The sequence below is a fragment of the Chiloscyllium plagiosum genome, unplaced genomic scaffold (genome assembly GCF_037043375.1).
Source record: "Chiloscyllium plagiosum isolate Xiang-an unplaced genomic scaffold, Cpla_swu_hap1 HiC_scaffold_18, whole genome shotgun sequence".
NCBI classification, from domain to species: Eukaryota; Metazoa; Chordata; class Chondrichthyes; order Orectolobiformes; family Hemiscylliidae; genus Chiloscyllium; species Chiloscyllium plagiosum.
In genome coordinates this window covers 22,940,580-22,961,179 of record NW_028270156.1, presented here as the reverse complement: position 1 = coordinate 22,961,179, position 20,600 = coordinate 22,940,580, and the positions used below count along the sequence as shown (strand labels likewise).

The window sequence follows — 20,600 nt, the reverse complement described above, 5'->3', positions numbered from 1 at the left end:
TTTAGTGTGTTAGGCTAAAACAACTGAAGGCTCTATCCACAAAGTGGTGATGCAAAACAAACAATGCACTTTGTAGCTCCCAGAATTCATGAAAATGATTAACCTTTAGTACATTATTATAATCTTTTCTTAAAAACTTTAATGAAAGTAACTATAGTTCTGCTACGATTAAATACCAGTTATTGTACAAGGTAAAGGTTCTGATGGGATTCCTATTACATTGGCTCCAGCAGTGTTCCCTCTAGTTTTCCTTCTGGCTGTGCTGTTCTCCAAGATTTCAGGAATTGCGTGAGTGGCATACCAAGTGGCACGCCAGTGGAACTTTGGAGCGGCTGCACATATACACAGCCACCCAGCTTACAGGGAATTTGGATAGCTAAAGAAGAGATGGATGAATGTTTGTTACTTCTGTGAAGGTATTTTGTAAAAAGATCAAAAAATCATCTGGAACAATGACCTAAACAAACCAGTTCTAAGACGACGTAGGACTACAATCAAGGGCTTAAAAGAGCCCCTGAACCATTAATGAAATAAGATATTTATACTTTTATATTTATGACAGTTAGTTGCAAACACATTAAGCAATTAGTTTTGTTTTCAGTACAGAAATAAATGCAGAGTTTTAGTTAGGAACAATCAGGAGTTGAGTTCACAAGCAAGTTTTAATTTCTTTTCTTTCAGTTCAGGGAAGCTGGTCATCACAGAAGATGATTCAGTTTGTAAAGCTTCCAAGCCAGGAAAGAGTGTGGATCAAAAAACTGCAGGTTATTGGAAGTGAGGAAGTTCAGGCCCTCAGATTTGTGAAGGTTAATGAGTGTAGATGCAAAGAAATAACCAAATTATCTTCACATTCCATGGAAAAGAACCTAGAAGGTGCCAGTTAGGTATAGTCATAAAGGTTTGAGATAGGGGTATAATTTCGAGGTTGGAGTCTGTTATCAGTGGTGTTGGAAAAAAAGTTGAATTATTTTTGTATAAATCTTTCTAAACTGTCTTTTATATCTATATGGCTGTTTGTTTCTTCCTCTCTTTCGTATAATAAAGATGTGTTTTGTTGTTACTGAATATTGAGTCATAGAGATGTACAGCACGGAAACAGACCCTTTGGTCCAACCCGTCGATGCTGACCAGATATCCCAACCCAATCTAGTCCCACCTGCCAGCACTTGGCCATATCCCTCCAAACCCTTCTTATTCATATATCCATCAGATGCCTTTTTAAATGTTGCAATTGTACTAGCCTCTACCACTTCCTCTGGCAGCTCATCTACACATGTACCACCCGCTGTGTGAAAAGGTTGCCCTTTAGGTCTCTTTTATATCTTTCCCCTCTCACCCTAAACCTATGCCCTCTAGTTCTAGACTCCCCCACCTCAGGGAAGAGACTTTGTCTATTTATCCTATCCATGCCCCTCATGATTTTATAAACCTCTATACAATAACCCCTCAGCTTCTAACGCTCCAGGGAAAACAGCCCTAGCCTACCTGCACATCTTTGGACTGTGGGAGGAAACCGGAGCAGCTGGAGAAAACCCACACAGACACAGGGAGAATGTGCAAACTCCACACAGACAGTTGCCAGAGGCTGGAATCGAACCTGGGACCCTGGTGCTGTGAGGCAGCAGTGCTAACAGCACCAGGGTCCCAGATTCGATTCCAGCCTTGGACGACTGTCTGTGTGGAGCTTGCACATTCTCCCCGTGTCTGCGTGGGTTTTCTCCGGGTGCTCAGATTTCCTTCCACAGTCCAAAGATGTGCAGGTTAGGTGAATTGGCCATGCTAAATTGTCCATAGTGCTAGGTGCATTAGTCAGAGGGAAATAGGTTGGGATGGGTTACTCTTCGGAGGGTCGGTGTGGACTGGTTGGGCCAAATGGCCTGTTTCCACACTGGAGGGAATCTAATCTAATCTAATCTAATCTATCTCTCCCTATAGCTCAAATTCTCCAACCCTGGCAACATCCTTGTAAATCTTTTTTGAACCCTTACAACTTTCACAACATTTTTCTAATAGGAAGGAGATCAGAATTGCACGCAATATTCTAACAGTACAGCCACAACATGACCTCCCAACTCCTGTACTCAATACTCTGACTAATAAAGGAGAGCACAACAAACGCCTTCTTCACTATCCTATCTACTCGCGACTCCACTTTCAAGGAGCTATGAACCTGCACTGCAAGATTTTTGTTCAGCAACAATCCCTCGGACCTTACCATTAAGTGGAGCAGTCCTGCTAAGATTTGCTTTCCCAAAATGCAGCACCTCGCATTTATCTAAATTAAAATCCATCTGCCACTTCTCAGCCCATTGGCTCAGCTGATCAAGATCCCATTGTAATCTGAGGTAACCTTCTTCGCTGTCCACTACACCTCCAATTTTGGTGTCATCTGCAAACTTACTAACTATAACTCTTATGCTCACAACCAAATCATTTTATATAAATGATAAAAAGTGGACCCAGCACCAATCCTTGTGGCACTCCACTGGTCACAGGCCTCCAGTCTGAAAAATAACCCTCCACCACCACCCTCTGTCTTCTACCTTTGGGCCAGTTCTGTATCCAACCAGCTAGTTCTCCCTGTACTCCATGAGATCTAACCTTGCTAATCGGTCTCCCATGGGGAACCTTGTTGAAGGTTCAGCCTTACTGAAGTCCATATACCATCTACCACTCTGCCCTCATCAATCCTCTTTGTTACTTTTTCAAACAACTCAATAAGTTTATGAGACATGACTTCCCATGCACAAAGACATGTTGACTGTCCCTAATCAGTCTTTGCCTTTCCAAATTATGTATTCTGTCCTTCAGGATTCCCTCCAACAACTTACCCACCACTGCGTCAGGCTCACCGGTCAATAGTTCCCTGGTTTGTCTTTACCACCTTTCTTAAACAGTGGCACCACGTTTGCCAACCTCTAATCTTCCAGCACCTCACCTGTGACTATTGATGATACAAATATCTCAGCAAGAGGCCCAGCAATCACTTCTCTAGCTTCCCATAGAGTTCTAGGGTACACCTGATCAGGTCCTGGGGATTTATCCACTTATGCATTTCAAGACATCCAGCACTTCCTCCTCTGTAATATGGACATTTTTCAAGATGTCACCATCTATTTCCCTACATTCTATATCTTCCATGTCCTTTTCCACAGTAAACACTGATGCAAAATACTCATTTAGTATCTCCTCCATCTTCTGTGGCTCCACGCAAAGGCTGCCTTGCTGATCTTTGAGGGGTCCTACTCTCTCCATAGTTACCTTTTTGTCGATAATGTATTTGTAAAAATTCTTTATATTCTCCTTAACTCTATTTGCCAAAGTTATCTCATGTCCCCTTTTTACCCTCCTGATTTCACTCTTAAGTATACTCCTATTGCCTTTATACTCTAAAGATTCACTCGATCTATCCTGTCTATACCTGATATATGCTTCCTTCCTTTTCCTAGCCAAACCCTCAATTTCTTTAGTCATCCATCATGCCCTCCACCTACCAGCCTTTCCTTTCACCCTGACAGGAATATACTGTTTCTGGATTCTAGTTATCTCATTTCTGAAGGCTTCCTGTTTTCCAGTCATCCCTTTACCTGCGAAAATCTGCCCCCAATCAGCTTTTGGAAGTTCTTGCCTAATACCGTCAAAATTGGCCTTTAGAACTTCAACTTTTGGATCTCGTCTATCTTTTTCCACCATTATTTTAAAACTAATAGAATCATGGTCACTGGCCCCAAAGTGCTCCCCACTGACACCTCAGTCACCTGCCCTGCCTTATTTCCCAAGAGTAGGTCAAGTTTTGCACCTTCTCGAGTAGGTACATATCTTCAAATCTTGTGTGCCCTACGACATTAACTATATGACCTATCAAGTCAGGTTCAGTAGTATCATCAACTGGAATCATAACAACACATCCCACATTGCCCAGCCGCCTGCCATGACTTAGTTGTGGTTTATAATAAACTGGAGACTGGAAAGTAGAATGGCAAGGGAAAAAAAATGACTTGCAGTTCAAAGTTGTCCTTCAGATTTTAAAACATTTGTCGCACTTTGACCTTTTTTCTGTCTCCCCTTCTCATATTTGTTTCCTTGGCTCAGCATCAAGTTTTGTCCAATTTTCTGTGAAGTACCCTCGACCATTTTTCTCCATGAAATGTTCCCAACAGATGTGGCAGCAGGAAGTTGCAACCAACAAGCTCGAAACAGATGCAAGGCTGCTGAACCAAGGTGCAGACAATGGAATGCTCATCTTCGAGTACCTCCAAACTAGGATTTCTCATGCCCCAACTGCTCAGGAATTGGCAGCAACTTAATCATATAGAGTACTTAACGTAATGAAGCATCGAAAGATGCCTTACAGGGTAATTATAAAACGATGTAGAAGATGGAGTCTAGAAGGAATGGGGAGGTCAGTTGACAAAGCTTAGATAGAGAGGTAGGTATTAAATATAGAGTGCCTTGAAAAGGATGTTACAATCCCGGTACACAGCAATAATTGCTTTAAAAGGGGATGGCTCAGTGGTTAGCACTGCTGCCTCACAGCGCCAGAGACCCAGGTTCAATTCCAGCCTTGGGTGATTGTACACCAATCCAGACAGACAGTCGCTCCATTTTTCGTGGGTTTCCTCCCACAGTCCAAAGATGAGCAGGTTAGGTGGATCGGCCAAGCTAATTTGCCGATAGTGTTCAGGGATGTGCAGGCCAGGTGGGTTCACCATGGGAAATGCATGGTTACAGGGATTGGGGTTGCGATACTCTGCAGTAGGTTCAGCGTGGACATGATTGGCTGAATGCTGAAAATGTGTTGCTGGAAAAGCGCAGCAGGTCAGGCAGCATCCAAGGAACAGGAGAATCGATGTTTCGGGCATAAGCCCTTCTTCAGGAATGAGGAAAGTGTGTCCAGCAGGCTAAGATAAAAGGTAGGGAGGAGGGACTTGGGAAATGCGATAGGTGGAGGGAGGTCAAGGTGAGGGTGATAGGCCGGAGTGGGGTGGGGGCGGAGAGATCAGGAAGAAGATTGCAGGTTAGGAAGGCGGTGCTGAGTTCGAGGGATTTTACTGAGACAAGGTGGGGGGAGGGGAAATGAGGAAACTGGAGAAATCTGAGTTCATCCCTTGTGGTTGGAGGGTTCCCAGGCAGAAGATGAGGCGCTCTTCCTCCAACCGTCGTGTTGCCATGGTCTGGCGATGGAGGAGTCCAAGGACCTGCATGTCCTTGGTGGAGTGGGAGGGGAGTTAAAGTGTTGGGCTACGGGGTGGTTGGGTTGGTTGGTCCGGGTGTCCCAGAGGTGTTCTCTGAAACATTCCGCAAGTAGGCGGCCCGTCTCCCCAATATAGAGGAGGCTACATCGGGTGCAGCGGATGCAATAGATGATGTGTGTGGAGGTGCAGGTGAACTTGTGGCGGATATGGAAGTGTCCCTTGGGGCCTTGGAGGGAAGTAAGGGGGGAGGTGTGGGCGCAAGTTTTGCATTTCTTGCGGTTGCAGGGGAAGGTGCCGGGAGTGGAGGTTGGGTTGGTGGGGGGTGTGGACCTGACGAGGGAGTCACGGAGGGAGTGGTCTTTTCGGAACGCTGATAGGGGAGGGGAGGGAAATATATCCCTGGTGGTGGGGTCTGTTTGGAGGTGGCGGAAATGACGGCGGATAATACATTGTACATGGAGGTTGGTGGGGTGATAGGTGAGGACCAGTGGGGTTCTGTCCTGGTGGCGGTTGGAGGGGCGGGGCTCAAGGGCGGAGGAGCGGGAAGTGGAAGAGATGCGGTGGAGGGCATCGTCGACTATGTCTGGCGGGAAATTGCGGTCCTTGAAGAAGGAGGCCATCTGGGTTGTACGGTTTTGGAACTGGTCCTCCTGGGAGCAGATGCGGCGGAGAAGAAGGAATTGGGAATATGGAATGGCGTTTTTACAGGGGGCAGGGTGGGAGGAGGTGTCGTCTAGGTAGCTGTGGGAGTCAGTCGGTTTATAGTAAATGTCCGTGTTGATTCAGTCACCCGAGATAGAAATGGAAAGGTCTAGGAAGGGGAGGGAGGAGACTGAGATGGTCCAGGTGAATTTGAGGTCGGGGTGGAAGGTGCTGGTAAAGTGGATGAACTGTTCAACCTCATCGTGGGAGCACGAGGCAGCGCCGATACAGTCATCGATGTAGTGGAGGAAAAGTTGGGGGGTGGTGCCAGTGTAGCTGCGGATGATGGACTGTTCCACATATCCTATGAAGAGGCAGGCATAGCTGGGGCCCATGCGGGTGCCAATGGCTACTCCTTTGGTTTGGAGGAAGTGGAAGGATTGGAAAGAGAGGTTGTTCAGGGTGAGGACCAGTTCAGTCAGTCGAGGTAGGGTGTCAGTAGAAGGGTAATGGTTGGTACGGCGGGAAAGGAAGAAGCGGAGGGCTTTAAGTCCTTCGTGATGGGGGATAGAGGTGTACAGGGGCTGGATGTCCATGGTGAAGATAAGGCGTTGGGGACAGGGGAAGCGAAAATCATGGAGGAGGTGGAGGGCATGGGTGGTGTCCCGAACGTAGGTGGGGAGTTCTTGGACCAAAGGGGACAGGACCGTGTCGAGGTATGCAGAGATGAGTTCGGTGGGGCAGGAGCAGGCTGAGACAATGGGTCGGCCGGGGCAGTCAGGTTTGTGGATTTTGGGCAGGAGATAGAAACGGGCGGTGCGGGGTTGTGGGACTATGAGGTTGGAGGCGGTGGATGGGAGATCCCCTGAGGTGATGAGGTTCTGGATGGTCTGGGAGATGATGGTTTGGTAGTGGGGGGTGGGGTCATGGTCAAGGGGGCAGTAGGTGGAGGTGTCCGCGCTGAATGGCCAACTTCTACACTGTAGGGATTCTAGGAATCAACAGAAACAACCAAAAGGCAACAGTTCACCTTTTAAGACTTCTACTGAACAAACTAAAAGCAACAGACTGAAAACATTGACTAAACCATTATGCAGTCAGAGCATTATAGCATAGAAACAGATCCTTCAAACCAACTCACTCATGCCAACCAGGTTTCTCAAACTAAAAACTAGTAACGTTTTCCTGCTTTTGGTCCATATCCTTCCCTTTTTATGTACCTATCCAAATGTCTTTTAAATGTTGTGATGGTATCTGCATCCACCACTTCTGGCAGTTCATTCCACATACCACCTGCCCTCTGTGTGAAAAAGTTCCCCTCAGGTTCGTTTTAAATTTTTCCCTCCCACCTTAAAACTATATCCTCCAGTTTTGAATTCCTAATAAACAGAACCAAAATAAGTCTTACATTTTTATTTTACACCACATCTCTAGCAGATACATAATTTTCGTCTTTCTAGTTTTCCACAAAGTTCACTTGTCCCTGCAACATCGGGCCAAATCTTCTGATATTGTTTGAAAAAAATCAATGCTCAGCACCTCAATATTCTGGAACTGACTGTACCAGTAAGGCCCACTTTAGCAAATACATGTTTGTTAAATCTCCAAAAATTCTAACAGCTTCACTCTCTTTTCATTGAAGAACCAGCTCTCAGTGTTGTGGTTGCCTTTGTCAGTTTGATTTTCTCAGTATATACTTCTATTTATTTGTTAATGTCCTTCAATATTCCATTTCACTGTACTGATAGGATGGTTAGAAGATAATAGAGCTGAGACTCATTTTTTGTGTAAAGTTCTTTAGGGTTGTAGGGTTGTTTCTATAACTTTTGCTACTTTGGAATAGATGCTATTACAAATGGAGTTCTGGTTTATCTGGTGTGCTATTAAAGCTTCTGTATGATTTGAGTCACTATAATAAGCTTAATAAGCAGTTTTAGCCGGAATCATATGGCTTGACTTTTTTTTGCCATTTTTGTATTTTCACTTCAGGATAATGGCAGCAAATTTGCAAATGGCTAGGTCCTACACACAGCAATTGGATAATACCCAGCTATTCTGTGTTCTAAGTGATGATTAGGCACTCCCAGGAACCTGCAAAGGACTGGCTTGCTCTTTTTTCAAATAGTACCACAGAATCTTAGATGTACACCACCAAAGGCAGATGAACTTTCAGTTTAACATCTCATTAATAAAGAGGCACCTCTGACAGCACTTTACTGGATTATGTGTTGACATCCTGGACTAGTGAGACAAAGCTGACATCATTAAGCTAAAATGCGAGTGATCTTGGCCCATGTGAGTGTGTCAAATAGCAAAGTCAGCCACTGCACCTGTTAGAGAGCATAAATTGTCACAGTGAACAGTAATAACAGCTTTACTACAACTATCTCCTTCTCTTTCCCAGAAACTAGTTCACTCAATAAGTCTTGGTCAAAAGGAAAACTATCCTATTAAATCACACGTGCTAGTAATGGTCTTGAGACCCAATTCCACAATTCCTAAAATTATTTTGAGACTAGAGGATGAAATTTGGATTAAGGGTATCATAAACGCAACAGAGGTCAGCTCCAAGAGAAAAATGTTTCCGTGTGTTAAAGAATTATGTCCAGCTTTAACCCAACTCTACAGTGTAGCCAAATCCCACTGCATCAATGTGAGATTTCCATTTCTCACGTGACATTTTGATTCTAAAGTCAAATTATGGGAAACATTGACCAGCATATTAGCATTTGTAAAGCATTGGCTTGAAGGAAGCAGAAGGAATAGAAAGGCATACTATTTAAACAGAGAGAGAGATTGCAGAAATCTGGGACACAAAATGATCAGGGGGTTCAGGTACATGAATCACATAACATTCATTTGCAGGTGCAGCAAGTGATTATGAAAGCAAATGAAGTATTACCATTTGTTACAGTTTTAGTTTCCTTCTTTGAAAAGGGATATAAGTATGTTGAAAATTGTTCAGCGAATGTTCAATAATCTGATTCCAGAGATGAAAAAGTCATTTTATGGAGGAAAGGTTTGACCAGATGGGCCTGTATCCTTTGAAGTTTAGAAGAATTAGAGTTGATCTTATTGAGACATACAAGATTTTGTGGGGATTTGACAGGATGCATACTCCAAGGAGGAGGATTCCCCGGTGGAGAGATTAGAACTAACAGATGCAATTTAAAATTATGGGTCTTCCATTTAAGACACAGATGAGGAGAAACAGTTTTCTTTCAGAGGATTTGGAGTTTTAACAGAGCAGTGGCGGCCGAGTCATTGAATTCTTTTAAAGTTGAGGTATGAGAGATTCACAACGAACAAGGGAATTAAAGATTGATGGAGTAGATGGGAATGTGAAGTGGGGTCTTATCAAGCTGTGGAGCAATTGGGAGTGGAATGGCCTACTCTTAATTCATGTGTTCATATATTTGCATATTTATGTTTAGTCTGACACAAAGTCTCAGATAAGTCACCACCAATTTTACAATTAGAGTTCCTTTCAGCTGTTACTTGGGAGGAATTTACTCCTGTATCTGCCTAAGCAGTTCTTTCATATTTTGTCTTATGTAATCACTTATTCTTGTAACTTGTTCGACTACTATTGCTGAACAATATTAAAATTATCAATATCTCTTCAATGATTACTATAATTTAAAGACAACTGGCAAAAATAATAATAATAGAAATTGCTGGAGAAACTCTGCAGTTCTGGCATCAGCTATGGTGAGAAAACAGTAAATGTTTCAAGTCCAGTGACCCTTCCTCAAATCCTGAGGGTCACTGGACTCAAAACATTACCTCTGATCTCTGTCTACAGATGCTGCCAGACCTGCTGAGTTTCTCCGGCAATTTATGTTTTTGTTTTAGATTTTCAGCATCCAAAGTTCTTTTGGATTTTTTTACACATAGGCAAAAATAATATCACAAGTCTTTCTGAGAGCCTTTCTATTGCACTACTTATTGCAGATCGAACGGACATAAATTTACATTTTCTGGAAGAAACGGACAGCATGTCTGTGTAGAGTAGATCAGCAAGTCCATTTCTGCAAATCTTTGTTGCGGATACTTGGAATAACGTTTCTTTAGGAGACAATTCTTCAAAAACAAAATCCTCAGTACATATATTCTTACTAAATATTAATAAATTGGATGGGATATCTGAATGCCCAGTGTGAAGTCAAACAAAAATAAAACCATGGTTAAATCATCTTACAACAGACAGCAATTTCGCAATGATTATTATAACATTTTTCTTCTGATCTAAGCTGATACTGTGAGCCAAGCAGTTTAAATCACAAGATTAAACCCTGATAAGCAGAATCATTTTAACAAACCACAGGAGAAGACATTTTTCTGCTTTTTCTCAGGGTAGAAATCAGAGAAAATTCCACTACGTCTTAACCTCAGCAATTGGAAGCTGTCATAGTTGAGCAGTGACTGCCATTTGAAAAGGTTGGAGAAATTCTAGAGGGGAAAGAAAAGGGTGAATTCGCTAAAATTATCTTATTCATATTTTTCCTTTGGAAAGTTTGAACAACATTATTCCAGTAATCCGTGTGTCAGTGATCACATTCCTGAATGAGTGTTAACTCAAAGGAAAAAATCACTGCCATGGTGACTTTGCACATAAAAGACTACTGTATCATAAATCATTGAATAAAGAACAGAGTTTAATCAGCTTCAGTTTCCCCAAAGAAATAAAATACTTATCCCATGAGAACTGCAGCAGCATGTCAATCCCATAATAATATGCTTCAATTGCCTAAAAATAAACAATTGTCTTTTACCTTTAGCGCTATGGTTATGATTTATATTAAACATGACCATTTCCCAAATAGTCCTTTACATTCAGCACACGAAACTGCTTTTTTTTTAAAAAAAGTTCCTTTCGTTGTCCTCTTTTCTCATTTGTAAATCTTAACTCTGAACTTCAGAATATGGGTTTTAAAGATGTTCGCCCTTTAAATACTTAAGGTATTAAAAGCAACAGATGACACAGAGACCAAACAAATTAATCAAATTTTACATCATAATATTTGTTGTTATTACATCATGTTAGAAGTTGAAAACTGTTGTGGTTCTGTTCGCCGAGCTGGAAATTTTTGTTGCAAATGTTTCGTCCTCTGTCTAGGTGACATCCTCAGTGCTTCACAGGAGGCTCGCAAGCACTGAGGATGTCACCTAGACAGGGGACGAAACGTTTGCAACAAAAATTTCCAGCTCGGCGAACAGAACCACAACAACGAGCACCCGAGCTACAAATCTTCACCCAAACTTTGAAGTTGAAAACTATATGCAATTATTAAAAAGTGCAATTCTGTTGCAGTTACACTAATTCTGGACTTCACATCTCCCAAAAGAACAAGATTCTAGTAACAGCTGATGCCATCCCTGAGTCTTGCAAGAGATCATGCCCCTGGTGAGCAGTGGAGCTTGCTGTAATTTTTAATATCAGTGGACTATTTTGAAATTTCATTTTATAAACTTCAAATGGTTCAAAAATGTAGTCTGCCTCAGTGATGCACAGAACTGAAAAGCTTTTTTTTCCTTCCTTTCTGAGGGCATTCACAAGACACCGCACCTCCAATTCAACTCTTACCTTTTTTCTTTCAGTCATCCTCTGCTATTCAGAAATTTAAAACACTGGGCATGATGTACATGCTTATCAATGTGGCTTTCTACCTTTCCTAAACTATCCATTCTCCATGCCCTGCATTATGGGTCATACCATTTGTCCAGAATTTTGACATGAAATTTTTGGTAAAAATGTCTCTTCATTCGAATGAGTTTACTACTGACTCTGGAGCAAACATTACTTTTCACATCCAAAATATTGCAACTAAATATATAGGTAGCTGTTCCAAAATTAAACTTCCTGCTTGCTGTGGAATAACATTCGCTAAGCTTTGAAAGGTTTATAAATAAAGATGTCTGCAATTTTCAAAAAATATTTAGAAGACATTTTGGTCTTAACTCTTTAGTAATGAAAATGCTAGTGAGAGGATTAAATTACCACAAAACGGGACTGAAAGTTTCAGTAAAAGGTTCTGACAACCAGTCTCTCCTTACCATTTGCATTCTTGCCGCAGATGAGATGTTCGTAAGGCTGCAGGACTCCCCAGAGTTCTGCATCATTGTTGATGCACAGCTCCAACATTTCCATCGAAAGCTCTTGTCTGCCGTCATGCATGGCTCCCCCTCCTCCTTCTGAACCATGTCCTGCTGCTACCCTGATCCCAATCTCCTCCAACAGACTCTCCATGCAAGCGGCCAAAGAGATCGCAGCATATTCATGAATACGCACAGAAACTCTTGTGTCCACCATCCATCTAAAGAAGCGCCCCACCGAGAAAGTAAGGCCACACCTAAAAGTATTAAAAGCAAAGATGTGAAGAGATTTAACAAATCAAAGATGAACCACTGCAAATCAATATTAAGATGGTCTAAGCATAAATTCTAGGAACTTGCCTATTCCATTTCCCTGAAATATGCATCTGGGATTTTATTAGATTCTCCAGTTCATAGTGGAATTTGGGCAGTTATAACAATAGCAAAGCTAAATATTTAAAGCTAGAGGCCGCTTGGCAAGATAAATTCTAATATCCTTTGATCAGTAGGAATTAAGCTTATCGACATTTCAGGCAAAAGCCCTAATTCTAATGAAGGGCTTTTGCCCGAAATGTTGATTTTCTTGTCCCTCGGTTGCTGCCTGGCCTGCTGTGCTTTTCCAACACCACTCTAATCTTGACTCTAATCTCTGGCATCTGCATTATTCACTGTCACCTAGGAATTAAGCTTATATCTGGTCCATACTAGTTAGAGTTTCCCTCTTCTGTGGTAGATCAACACCATTTAAATACCATCCTTGCAGGGAGCAATTCAGCAGCAAGATCCTGCTTATGATTCAGCACTAAACTGGCAAATCGACAAAAATGACCAGCCTTGGAAAATTTCAAATCAGCGGCCAGGGGAGTTAAAGTCAAATGTTTAAGAGAATCATCACATTGCTTTTGAGTTATTCCATACTTGGGATCATAACATATAATGCAAAAAAAGTAGGGAAATTCCTGCTTACTCATTTTGATAAGCAAAAATAAATTCCAGGTAAAACAAGCTTAAAAGGGAATAAGTATCTGAAGTCAAAATGAGGCCCAGACAAAAATGAACTGAAAGACAACTAATCTGTAACTTAAAGTTGCATACCCACTTTTGTCCCATATCCCTTAACATTAGAACAACAACATCCTACCAAGCTCAGATTTAAATTGGCAATTGTACTGCTATCAATTGCCAACTGTGAAAGAATATTCCAAACTACTATCACCTTGTGTGTAGAAATGTTTCATGACTTCGCATTTAAAAGATCTAGCTTTTACGTTTTTGACTCTGACCCCTAGACATTGTTTCTGCTCGTTGAGGAGACTATTCCCTCTTACTATCTTGACTGTTTCATTATGATCGTGAAAGTTATTATCAAATACATGGAATGCAATATTGGTTGGGAAATCATTTTGACTACATTCAGTACCCATTCAAAACATCTTATTGATGCATGTTCATGATCATCTCACCCACCAAGTTTTTTGGACCTCCACTGTTACTTTTTTTATTGTTACTTGTTGTTTAAGATGCAATTAGGTGATATTTAATTAAGATGACTTGGACAATGAGAGACTACAGAAAATTTGAGACTTGATTTCATCCTATCCTATTTTGGAAAATGTAGTGGCAGCAATAATTGTGCCATAATATCTAAACAAACCAATTTTCCCTCTCCCACACAGTTTTGAATTTGATACTGATACAGAGGATTTCAGGAATTTATATTGTCCCTGTGTCTGCGTGGGTTTCCTCCAGGAGCTCTGGTTTCCTCCCACAATCCAAAGATGTGCAGGTTAGGTGAATTGGCCATACCAAATTGCCCATAGTGTTCTGGGATATGAGAGTTAGGGGCATTAGTTAGGGGTAAATATAAAGTAATAGGGTAGGGGAATTGATCTGGGTGAGTTACTCTTCCGAGAGTCGATGGCACTTGTTAGGCCAAATGGCCTGTTTGCACACTGTAGGGATTCTATGATGATCCTATGATAATCTTTCAGAGGTGGAGCACAAAAGCTAACAAATGTTTGGAAATATCATTAATTTTCAAAGTCACTGTTTTGTGCAGAAACGTACTGGAGTTCCGATATTAAATTTTCCAAATTCTGCTACATTGTTATGACACTACAATACTTGAAATATGATTATAAAATGAAAATTCACCCAAAAATATAATTTGGCACAGATAAGGGAGGGTATTTCATTAACACAAGACCATTTATCAGTTTCGTTAATTGTCAAACATCACAACTGACAGACATAATTATAGTATTTTTTCATTGAATCACAAATTGTGGCATTGCTTAATGTTGAAATTATTGTTTATAGTGGAAAACTGAAATGACAAAAATATCACGTGCAGCTAAACTTTATTTTTATTATTCCATTATGAATAATATCTTTGTCTAGGTTTAAAGGACATCAAAAATATCTGCAGATATTGGATTAATTTGATACATCCATCAGTCTCTGTTAATTTCTAAACTTCATAAGGAAAGAAGTTAGAACATAGAACAGCACAAGACAGGTCCTTCAGCTCTTGATGTTGTGCCGACCTTTTATCCTACTCTAAGATCAGAATAACCTACATACTCTTCATTGTACTATCATCCATGTGCCTATTCAAGAGTCATTTAAAATGTCCCTAATGTATTTGACTCTACTACCACTGCTGGCAGTGCATTCCACGCACCCATCACTCTCTGTGTAAAGAACTACCTCTGACATCTCCCCTAAATCTCCCCTTCCTCCAATCACCTTAAAATTATGTCCCCTCATGATAGACATTTCTACCATGGGAAAAAGTCTCTGGCTATCCACCCTCTCATCATTTTGTACACCTCTATCAAGTCACCTCTCATCCTTCTTCACTCCAATGAGAAACGCCCTAGCTCCCTCAACCTTTCTTCATAAGATATGTCCTCCAGTCCAGGCAGCATCCTAGTAAATCTCCTCTGCACCCTCTCTAAATCTTCCACATCTTTCCTATAATGAGGTGACCAGAGCTGAACACAATATTCCAAGAGTTGTTTAGTGTTGCCTCAGCACTTCTCTATTTCAATCCTAATGACCAATACATAATGGGATCACAGCAGTTTCTTAAAGTTAATATCAGTCATCTGGTGATTTTCTGTGCATTGCAGCTCATTCTCCCAAGTCTAGCAGCTTATCTCCAATCTAGTGACTATGCTCTGTATAAAATTGACAAAAATGTTATGCAAAACTATTACTTAGGATTTAACTGTCACACTTTCAGATCAGTCTGTTAGAATAAAAACTTTTAATTTATTAATCATATAGGATAATGATAACAAACCAATTAACCAAAGGAGAGTATTGTTGGCGAACTATAGCTAAAGGTATACAGAGAATGTAACTTCAAAGCTGCAGTTTTCATTGCTTAACCAACAATTTTGGTATATATGTTTGCAAAAGAAATTATATGTTGTAGAAAACATTTCTAAGCTCTTTAACTATTAGAGAAATTGAGCATTAACTCCCTGACCAAACAGCAGCCATCAAGTCCAGAAAAATATCCTTGCTTGCATTTATCTGATTTTGTCTTCCTTTTCTACAATTATCATTACCAATTTACTGGAGTGAAGTTATCAAACTAACCAGAATTTGAACAGAATTATATGAAATTGTCATGCTGCTGATATATGTCCCTAAAGAATTGAACTAATGCTACTCAATTATTTTCAGATCATTACACATAGCAGAGAAAGCTTCCACCCAAGGATGTATCCAAGTGCAGATTTCTGTATGATTGAATAGCATACGTCCAAAGCAACACCCTCCTTGAACAATTAACATATGTAAAGTTGATTTGTACTTCAGTCATAAGATAACATTCGAAGAACTTTAATATGAGTTTATTAAATAAAAAGGCCACCCACAAAGCAGGAATGTTCACATGGAGAAATTGAACAATTTTTACATCAGGCTTTCAGTGTCAGGTTCAAGCTGCACTAGATCAGGTAGACTAGACAAAAAAAAAGGACAAGTCACTTATGCTCTTAAATAAATCAGGAAAGCAATCTCTGTGCATCACTGCAAAGTTGGTACAGCAACTCTGGCTGAAATATATCTTTGCAAAGATGATCTGGAGCGAAATGCAATAGTTTTTTTGTCAGGGTTCCTCCCAAACAGTTACAAATTGCAGAACTCTGGGCTCTATAAGCTGTTCACCGAGCAAACGTTAACTGCTGCTGGAGGACCACCATGTCAGCGAATGGCACTCTGGTGTGCCCAAAGCTTACTGGTCTTCCAGCATAAGGTGTCCTCAATCTAGTGCTGCAGAGTGGTGCATGCCAAGGTCCAGGACTACTTACTAAGGAGCACACTAAAGTTTGGGCAAGTGTTGTAAAGTTGCAATGAGGAAAGGCCACCAAGGTATTTCTGTGCACCATGGGGATGGTAACTATGATAACATTGTTGGAGCTGTTGAACCTGTTCAGAGAGGTTAGACACACAGCTGAAGCTGGTGCGACTTGAACTAGGGTCTCCTAGACCAGAAGGAGGGACACTGTTACTGTGTCACACAAGATTCCCCCACCCCATTTGGGCTTACCCTAGTCATTGAATGCAGGTAGCAAGTTATCGTATTGCAATGAGATTGAGGCATCCAAACGTGCAACACACTCATTGAAGAAAAGTTGCAAGATCCGCGTAAAAACCAAAACAACTGCGGATGCTGTAAATCAGAAACGAAAACAGAAATTCCGAGGAAGAGTCACTGGACCCGAAACGTTCACATTGATTTCTCTCCACAGTTGCTGCCAGACCTGCTGAGCTTTTTCAGCAATTTATGTTTTTGTTTCCAATTCCAAATGCGTCTGCAAATGGGTTTTTTTTGCCCATGAATAAAAGTTAAATTTTCCCCCAAACAAATCAGCGCAACATTTTCATTTTGCCCACCCACCTTTCTCATGGCGTCTGTGCTCATTCAGTGGGGAAATCCTCAGAGACTAAACCCAACTCAATTTGGCTCAAAGCTTTCAAAACGAGGGGGGGGGGGGGGGGTCTGTACCCGAGTACAGACAGTTGGTTTTGTGCTGAGTGACTATTTTAGAGCCGGGCTCTGTCCATTGCACTTTTTTTTTGAAAAGGAAACGAAAATGCAGGAGGTACCTGGAACTCTTGCTTTTCCGCAGCCGGTCCCCAGCGCTCATGTTGTACAGGGACAGGGCTTTGACTGAAGCGGAGACACAGCTCTCGGACAGGGACCAGGACAGGACGAGCCGGATGGCGCTGTGTATCTCGAACCTGGTGCATTTGCAGTGGACGACGCTGAGCCTCTGAGCTTCCCTGGTGACCCGGAGCAGAGCCCTCCTGAGCAGCATGGACAGGCGCCTCACCGCTTCCTGCGAGAAGAGTTTGCCAGCCTCCCCGGCGGCTCGCCCTTTCCGCAGCAGCTTGCCCACGTCCTCCTCGGTCCAGGGGAACTCCTCGAGCTCCGGGAGCCGGGGGCATTTGAAGAAGATGTCGCCGAGTTCCGGCTCCTCGGGCAACACCGTGTTGACAGTGTCCCAGCTGTTGTTGCGGCTGTTCATGGAGCCGGACAGGTACCACCAGTTCCCCCGGTGAGCTGACTGCAGGGCCTGCGAGTTGGATCTGGAAGAGGAGAGACTGAGCGACCTGCAGGAATCCCCTGCTCCATAACCCGAGTCCAGAGTCAGATCTTCAAGAGTCTTCAGGGTCGGGTTGTACAATCCGGCCATTGTGCAGCTTTGGAACTGTTTGCTCAATTCCTGGCCAATTCCGCTGCGATCGGGGTCGCTCTCCAACTCTCTCTTTTCTATTTTCCCCACGACATAAAAGCGCTGAGTTTTTTTTTCCTCTTTCTTTTTGTTAACTCCCCCTGTGTGAGGAGGATACAGACCGTTTCAAGTTCTGCAGCGAATCTTCCTGCTTTTTTTTGTTTAAAACAAGATTTTCTTTCCCACAAAGGTATCCAATTCAAAGCTTCTCCGACCGAACTTTTTTTTTCCCCAAAACAAAACTTTTTTAAAACTCCCGTCCTTCACTTCAATATCAGAGGGAAGGCAGAACTATCCCCCAAGTTATCTGGGAATGTCTTTTATTTTTTTTTAAATAACACCACTGCAATTGTAAAACTCCTGTCCAAACACACTGCAAGCGTAATGACTGGACACCGCTATCCTGACAACCTCAGGACTCCCAATCCATTCATTGTTCACCTTCATTCTCCTGTTCTGCCCAATTTTTCTATTTGACGCCGGCTCCGCTCCGCCCCGCCCGGGTCCCTGTCAATCCCACCCAAATCCAATCGCATTCCACAATGCAAATTCAATTTCGGAGCTTCACCAATCGCAGGGCGGCGAAGGACACAGGGGGCGGAGCCAAATGGATCGCAGGATAAAGTCTGGAGGATTTCTGATGGATCTTGGTAGATAGCCCATCCTCACACTGACCCTGGTCTCTGCAGATTCCAGTTAATTCCAGTGTGATACAGGTCCCTGCAGATTCCGGTCAATCCCAGTGTGATACAAGTCCCTGCAGATTCCAATCAATCCCAGTGTGGTACACGTCCCTGCAGATTCCGGTTAATCCCACTGTGATCCTGGCCCCTGCAGATTCTGAGGAGAAAGTGAGGTCTGCAGATGCTGGAGATCAGAGATGGAAATGTGTTGCTGGAAAAGCGCAGCAGGTCAGGCAGCATCTAGGGAACAGGAGAATCGACGTTTCGGGCATTAGCCCTTCTTTGAAGAAGGGCTAATGCCCGAAACGTCGATTCTCCTGTTCCCTAGATGCTGCCTGACCTGCTGCGCTTTTCCAGCAACACATTTCCATCCCTGCAGATTCTGGTCAATCCCAATGTGATACAGGTCCCTGAAGATCCTGGTCAATCCCAGTGTGATACAGGTCCCTGCAGATTCCGGTCAATCTCAATGTGATACAGGTCTCTGGAGATTCCAGTCAATCCCAGTGTGATACATGTCCCTGCAGATTCCGGTTAATCCCACTGTGATCCTGGCCCCTGTAGATTCTGATCAATCCCAGTGCGATATTGGTCCGACAGTTTCCAATCTTAGTGTGATCATGGTCTGCATATTCCAGTTAAAAGAGATTACACAGGTTAGGGAAACATGAAGTCCCTGTTTGAGTCTCCGGTGAACAGGTGGGAAACAGTCAAAGGGAACATCAAGAGGTTCTTTATCCTCAAAGGTGTTCAGAAGGCGAGAGAGGGGGAGAGAGAAAAAGGGAGACGGGTGGAGGGGGGTGGTGGTGGTGGAGCTGTCCAAACCCCAGAAAGACATGCAGAACCTACGCCTGCTGTAGACGATGGGGGTCAATATCAGGGAGGATCTCCAAAAACCTCGCTCTTTGCCTCAGAGGTCTCCAAGGTAATCTTCTGGTCCAGGGTCCACATTATGAGGCAGGATGAGATGTGCTCAAGTTTCTTCTTCCAGAAAGTGCACAAAAAGAGCCCTGTGCTCAGCAGCCTGAAGGAAGAAAATGGTTCAGTGATGTCATCTCAGTCTGATATCCTGAGGATCAGAGTGTATGCCAGACTGTACGACACCAAGCCCACAGACGGCACAGCCTCCCAGTTGTTCCTGTCCTCTATCACAGAGGTCTTAGATGGATGCACAAGGGAGAGGCTGGAGCAGCCGTTATCTGTTGATGAGCTGACCAAGGCCCTCGAGCCTTTAGAAAAGAGTAAACTGCCAAGATCTGCTGGAGGTTTACACCGGTATGCTTCTGGGAGATAGCATATGTGAATCCATGAGAAAAGGTATCATCACCCTCACCTACAAGTGGAAGGGAGAGTGGGAGAAAATTGGCAATCGGTGACCAATTTCATTGTTAAATGTGGATGACAAAATTCTGTCTAAGGTCATCACCAACTGGGTCAGATCTGCTCTGGGATCAGTGATTCATCCCGATCAAACCTGTGCTGTACAGGGCTGCACGATCTCTGATAGCCTCACACTCCTCAGGGATACAATCGCCTATGTGCAGAACAGAGAGAGTGGACTCCTGCTTCATCAACCTGGACCAGGAGAAGGCCTTCCAAAAAGGGCTTTGGGTAGGGAATCTGCGATTGGATCCGACTTGCTCTTTACCAACATCATTAATGCAGTCTCAATCAAGGGACGAGAATCAGAAAGCTTCCCGATCAGATCTAGAGTTAGGCAGGGCTACCATGCTCTCTCCTGCCTAGTTTGTGTGTGCTGAGTCCATCAGGAAAGATGTAAGCCTGAGAGAAGTGACAATTTCAGGCAGTGGAGGCCTGCAGGTCAGAGCCTCCCCTGTACATGGATGACGTTGCTATTCCTTGCTTGGATCCAATGTCAGTGCGCAGACTTATCTGCAATGTGACCAGTTCAAACCTGCCTTGGTAAATTGTGGTAAGAGCCAGGCCATGTTCTTTGGGAACTGGGCTGACTGATTCTTTATCCCTTTCACCATCAGGACAGATTACCTGAAGGTGGGAGGAATATGATTCAGAGGGGCTGGGGTATGCACACAAATTTGGGAAGAGCACATTGTCAAGGTGAGGCAGAAACCAGACCTTTAGAAGCACCTCTCTCTCTCTCCACTGTGGTTGAAAAACCTGGTCATCAGGTACTCTGTTATTGTACCTGGCGTGGGCCTGAACCATTCCTAGAAACTGTGCCATTGTAGTCACTTGAACCATCTTCCACT

The 20,600-nt window shown here is 42.9% G+C and overlaps 1 protein-coding gene across 2 annotated transcripts in view; it reads right to left on the bottom strand.

Moving 5' to 3' along the window:
• Nucleotides 1-18,287, bottom strand: part of LOC122557675 (ankyrin repeat and BTB domain containing 2b) — a 211,104-nt gene extending 192,817 nt beyond the window's left edge. For both annotated transcript variants that reach the window (XM_043705511.2, XM_087996331.1), the window contains exons 1-2: nucleotides 17,058-18,287; nucleotides 11,895-12,190 (exon numbers count right to left, since the gene is read on the bottom strand). In XM_043705511.2, coding sequence (XP_043561446.1) covers nucleotides 11,895-12,190; nucleotides 17,058-17,647 — 886 coding nt within the window. In that variant the 5' untranslated portion in view covers nucleotides 17,648-18,287. The remainder of the gene's footprint in view (nucleotides 1-11,894; nucleotides 12,191-17,057) is intronic.
• Between the last annotated feature and the right edge of the window lie 2,313 nt (nucleotides 18,288-20,600).